The following is a 6,467-nucleotide window of genomic DNA, read 5'->3' as shown; positions in this document are numbered from 1 at the left end:
AAGACATGTTGTGTGCTTGTACTATTGATTTCAAGGGTAGTTGGGATGACCATTTGCCACTCATATAATTTTTTACAACAACATCTTGCATGCTAGTATCCAGATGGAACCATTCGAGACATTGTATGGTAGGAGATGCAGGTCTCCCATTGGGTGGTTCGAGGTTGAAGAAACAGAATTGATAGGGCCGGACCTCGTTTATCAGGCCATGGAGAAAGTCAAGATTATTAAGGAGAGGTTAAAAATTGCTCAGAGTTGCCAAAAGTCTTATTCGAACATTCATCGCAGAGATTTGGAGTTCAAAGAAGATGATTGGGTATTTTTGAAGGTTTCCCCCATGAAGGGCATCATACGATTCGGGAAGAAAGGGAAATTAAGTCCGAGGTATGTCGGACCGTACAAAATCATTCAGAGAATTGGTCAGGTGGCATACAAGCTCGAGCTGCCACCCGAGATGTCGTTGGTACATCTAGTCTTCCATGTGTCTATGTTGAAGAAGGTAGTGGGAGATCCGTCCGCTATTGTACAAATTGAAGCTATTGAGTTTAATGAAGAACTATCTTATGAAGAAATTCCAGTTGCCATTCTTGATAGGCAAGTCCAGAAATTGAGAAATAAGGAAATTGCCTCTGTAAAAGAGTTATGGCGGAACCAACAGGTTGAGGAAGCCACTTGGGAAGACGAGGAAGAAATGAGAAAGAAGTACCCATATTTGTTTGAATAGTTATGTAATAGCTTTCATTCATTTGGTTCCTCTGAACTCTTATCTTTTGATTTAGTCTATGTTAAGCTATTCTATTTTGGTTATATATATTGCCTATGTGGCCATGGTTGGTGTTGAACAAGTTATGTTATGCCTATAGAACATGTATATGCTGTTAGGATATGTATCTGGGGCCCTCTGACAGGTAGATAGTCCTAATTACAAAGGAAACTCTGGCGAAATTTTCGGAAATTTAAGGAGTTAGCCAAATTCGGGGCTGTTGATATATTTCATGATGTGAAAAAGCAGAAGTAAAAATAAGGATGGCTAATGAATGAACCTTGATCCTCATTCAAGGACGAATGATCTTAAGCAGGCAAGAATGTAAAGCCCCATAAAATTTTGCTTAGTAATTTAAGATTTCGTGGTGCCAAGGTAGGCTAATTATTTTATCTTGCGTGCAAATGAGGATTAATGATATTATGGATATCATTTGGATATGTTAATAAGTGTATAAGTCTTATTATAATTGATTTGGGGTCTAAGGAGAAGCCTAAGTCTAAGACAAGTTAGAAAATTACCAAATAGACTAAAGTTGTAAATGAGTACGCACAAGACCTCACTTTGGACAAGTATATGTCTATTTATATAAGGTTTTGTGCGATGCACAACCTATCAAATGAAATTTCATTGAGTCTAGTTTCCAACGCTTCAAACCGTTCGCCATTTGAACACCCCTACCAGAAGTTATGATCAAATTACCAAAGCAGCGCAGAATTTTACACTATCGCAATGCCCGGTGCGCCGCGCCTGTAGGAATTCCAGAATCGTCCGAAATTTCAATCCCAGACATATTTTGAACAGACGCCCCGCACCCTGCGGTGCCCCACACACCGCGGATGTACAAAAACGATTTTTTTAAGACTCGAACCCCATTTCATTTAACTCATTTGGGGTTCATTATTTTGGGGATTTCTGGAATTTTTAGAGAGAGGGGAGAGCATATCTAGAGAGAGGAAGAAGCTCAAGTGCTTTGTTCATAAAAAAAATCTTGTTCAAGCCCTGAAATCCAACAAGAAATCCTTTAAGTTTTTTACCAAAGAGGTAAGATTTTACACCCTAACCCTTAATTTCGAATTTTAGCTAAAGGCGGGTATTTATCAAGAAAGTTTGTGGGTATTGGAGTTGTTATCTTGTTTTCATGTGTTGTCAAAAGGTGTAGGAACATGGTTGAGCTAAAATGGAAAAGTATGGGTTGTGGGTTGATGAAATCCTCTATAAAAGGACCATAAAGATTTAACACTCATATGGTGTTTGACAAAATGCTCAAATGAGCTAGAATTATGAATATCTTCCTAATTTTTGTTCAATTTTGTTAAGTCTCAAAGTAGATGGGCATTGCTAGAATTTCCGGAACGTTGTAGTAACTTAAGGAAAAGCTCTTTGAGGTATGTATGGCTAAAACTCCCTTTTATTAGAAATTGAGCTCTGTTGGCGTTTACGAAAGTGTGGTAAGATTTGAATTGGTTAATGTATTGATTGTTATTGCGCATTAATTGATTTGCAATTAACTACACATATACGTGAAGGATGTGCCTCAATGTGAGTAATGTACCATTCTTGATAATTAGAGAAGTATGAAGAATAAAATTATGTGTTGAAATGCTTAGGCTATAAGCCAAGATAGAAACTGAGAAATATTCATGCTAGCTATGTGCCCACTTACCTGTACTGCAACTTGAATTACTTTTGTATATGCCTATGATCACAACCTGCAAGATGAATACTGAAAATAGAAACCGATGTGATAATGGTGGCACTGAGTGCCAAGGAATTGATATAATATATATATATGAAATAAAGATTCAGATGTGATGACTAATGAGAAAGGAACAACACCTAGATAAGGCGGCCTAGCCGATCGGGTCGTGATCGGACACCATGCCGCACACATGGTGGTAATGTGCTGATATTGAATTCCGGATAAGGGAAATGAAATAGTGATTGAGATATATGCCACAAATGAGGCAACTTAGCAGGCCGGGTCATGATCGGACTCCGCTCAAGATAGCGGTGGTATTGAGAACAGTGATGAAGATATGAAAGAAATGCCCCAAACTAAGTTTTGGAAATTATATGAAGGATTGAATGAATTGCATATTTGATTTACTCATGTAATTTAATTGTACTTGCTTGATAGTTCTTTCTAGTAAAATGGTGTTTAGTTATACATACTAGTGCTATTCGATGGCACTAACGTCCCTTTTGCCGGGGGCGCTATATTTTTTTTTATGAATGTAGGTGGCTCCATTGCGGATAGTGTCGATCGCGCATAGCGGAGTACCTTCTTCTCAAAGTCTTGGTGAGCCCCTTTCTCCTTCAAGGGGCTATATTGTACATCGTCTTATTTTGGACTTTCACTTTTGAGGTATAGCCGGGGCCTTGTTGCATGCATTGTTCTCACGTCTTTTGTATCTTTAGAGGCTCCGTAGACGTTTGTGTTGGTTATGTATTGGTATTGGATAGGTCAATGGACCATGTTGTAACCTTGTACTCTTGCTTTCTTCTACACTATAACTTGTATGGAACCTTGGAAGTTTAACCACGTTTTAAATGTTGTGATATAAAATGAACTAAGATGTTGAATGTACTATCTTTTCTAGTTTAAATAAAGGTAAGCATGGATTCCTTATTCCTATCGAGTTGGGTAGATAGCGGTTGATAAGGCTTGCTCAGTTGGGTTCACTCGATTGAGCATCGGTCGCGCCTCCCGAAGTTGGGGCGTGACATTTAATTACTTTATTTACTCAACTGCCTTATTTGAACTATGTGAAGCATGCTAGGTTAGAAATACTTGTTTTATCTTGGAGTAAAATTGAACATAATTGAGTATGATTCGTGTTGTTGCTACATGTTTACTTTGGGACTACGGGACGGTATCCCAGGAGATCACCTGCACACATATATATTGGTTTGGTCTGTAGTGTGGGATACCAAGAGATCCCCGACATGTATTGAGGATACTAAGAGATCATTGGGATACTAAGAGATCCCCGACACACATATTGAGGATACTAAGAGATCCTTGGGATATCGAGAGATCCCCAACATAGATATTGAGGATTCTAAGAGATCCTCAGGATACAAAGAGATCTCTGGCACACATATTGAGGATACTAAGAGATCCTCGGGAAACTGAGAGATCCCTGGTTGTTATTTCTGTGTTGAGTTGTATTTCTTTCTGTGTTTACTTTGCCACTGTAGTAGTTGTTGCTATTCTTTCTATCTTGTGTTACTTTTATTGTTGCACTTATTATTAATGTCTTGTTCTACATTGTTAAATCCTTATATTTTATTTAACCTCAGTAGGGCCCTGACTGTTACAACCCATATCCACATGTATTAGTTCATGCCATATATTAGTTAACATAAATCCAAGAAGGAATTATCTTTGAGATGATAAGAAGTCAATCCTATTGGTCTTAAGTGATACAAGAGTGTATAAGGGTGATTAACAAGTATTAGAAGTTAAATGAATCAAGGATGTTGTAACTCGTATTTTCAGGTAAATCTAGCGGTGCTTAATACACTCAAGAGGTCATGTATTAAGGTATTTTAATCATATAATATCCGTATCATAAGTCTTGAAGTCAAACGAGTTATGAAACAAAAGTCGGCAAAAGTTGTCTCAACTTAGGTTCATAATGTTACTTAAACATTATGTCAAATGTTTCTAATCATTTCTCCTAATTTGCAAGGAATTACGGGGTGATCTACCAACCAAATTAAATATCTATGAGTCTAGTTTCCAACACATTAAACCGTTCATCGATACAATCTCGGAGTAGAGAGATATTCGCATTTTCGCGAGACTGCGCCAAGCACCTCTCTATGGGGCCCACTAAGGCGGTTTAAGATATTTGGACCTATATAGGATGCCTCCAACCCATTTTAAGTCATTTCTTCTCACTATTTTCAGACCTTAGAACCCTAGGAACATCCTCTCAAGGTTCTCTCAAGATTCAAGACCCAAAAAAGGCAAACAACACAAATCAAGTGTCGGGAATTCCGTGGCGCTAGTAAGTCTCTTGTTCTTCTTGTTGTTGCTCATTTTTGTGTCGTTCTAGATCATGTGGGAGGTTGTTTTAAAGGGTTTATGTTCTGTAAATACTCCCTCATGTTCTTAATATCAATCCTAGGCGATTTCAAGCCTTCTAAAGTGATTCTAGTGCCGAAAAACACTAGTTGATCGCTAGTTTCGCTTTTTTGTTATTGTGGAAGCATTGGAGGGATATTTCATGGAAATTTAAGGTCAAATTGGAGTTTTTATTTCTGTATAAAGGTAAGGAACCTCTTAATCTATATGTATTTAAGATTATCCAAGTTGCGGCTAAGCCATTGAAACTAGAACTTGTGAAATATATATCGAAAGGCTTGGTAGTAATGTTATTGTTTTGTGGACTGTTTTGCATTGCTGTTGGGCTGAATATTTTACTATTGTTTTGTGGAGTTTTAGAGGAGGAAGGGTTTGGAGAAACACCATATATATGTAGGGTTGTGGGTTGATAGTTATTCGTAACATTTCCGGGTCATTTGACACGACTACGGTGGTCGTCTTATGTATGGAGTGATTAAGCTGTGCGTGGACTATTTTGGGAGGCTCAATATGTTTATTATTGATGTTGTTTCGGCTGTTTGGTGACTGTTTTGAATGGTGTGAAGTCATATATATAGGGGAGGTGCTGTCCGTTTCATCGTAAAATAGGTTGTGATCGATACATAATAGTTATGATGCTTAAATGATAACGATAGTATCGCTTCTCTTATTGTAGACTAAGGAGTTTTGACAATTCCATAGCTTGAGATTGGGGCAGTATATACAAGGTATGTAAGGCCATCCCCTTCCTTCTTTTGCACGACTCTGATTGTACATAATGTAATGAACGATCTTCCAAGATACCCTACTCTTAGAAGCTAGCAGTACTTACATTGTTTTCCCTCTTATGGAACGATTGATGTTAATGTTGCTTATCTTATTCTTATATTATCAATGTTGTTGGTACTTCCTGATTCTTATAAGGTTCATAGTGAAGAGTTAGTCCTAATAATATGTACATAGGATACCGACCTTACGTCACTCCGAAAGGTTTAGAATGTGATTCCATGAGTCGAGCATGCATTAAATATATGTATCTATTTTACTCTACCAAGCCAGGCTATAGTTGGCCGGGTACGGCACCTATTGTGCAACCACTGATCAGTTGGGTTTTACCGAGCTCTATGTGGGCGGGTACGATTCTACCGAGCTCCACGTGGCCGGGTACGATTCTACCGAGCCTATTATGGTCGGGTACGATATGATGATGATGATGCCCACAGAGGCGAATGCTTTAAAGGTTTATGTATTTATACATATGTATCATGCATTTCATGTAAGTAGCCCTCAGAGGTACTAAGATGTTACAGGTTGTATATTCTCTATCCTTGCTTACATTACTGATCGTATTTATGGTTCCTTGCCTTACATACTCAGTACTTTATTCGTACTGACGTCCTTTTATTTGTGGACGCTGCATGTCGTGCTGCAGGTCCTGATAGACAGGCAGGTGCAGCTCCCCCACCACAGTAGACTGTCCAGTTCAGCGGTGATTGGCGAGATCCCTTCTCCGGGACTTGCCTTGGTCTTGGTATGCATTTTTGTTATAGACATTATGGGTATGTCGGGGCCCTGTTCCGGCTATGTTGCAGCACTTATGTTCCTTTA

At 38.5% G+C, this 6,467-nt stretch overlaps 1 protein-coding gene across 1 annotated transcript; it reads left to right on the top strand.

Moving 5' to 3' along the window:
* Window positions 1-208: 208 nt before the first annotated feature.
* Window positions 209-724, top strand: LOC138871448 (uncharacterized). Its single transcript, XM_070149328.1, has 2 exons — window positions 209-316; window positions 500-724. The coding sequence occupies exons 1-2, from the start codon at window positions 209-211 to the stop codon at window positions 722-724; spliced, it is 333 nt and encodes a 110-aa protein (XP_070005429.1).
* Window positions 725-6,467: the final 5,743 nt, after the last annotated feature.

Source organism: Nicotiana sylvestris, chromosome 1 (genome assembly GCF_000393655.2).
Source record: "Nicotiana sylvestris chromosome 1, ASM39365v2, whole genome shotgun sequence".
NCBI classification, from domain to species: Eukaryota; Viridiplantae; Streptophyta; class Magnoliopsida; order Solanales; family Solanaceae; genus Nicotiana; species Nicotiana sylvestris.
This window is presented reverse-complemented; position numbering and strand designations above follow the sequence as displayed.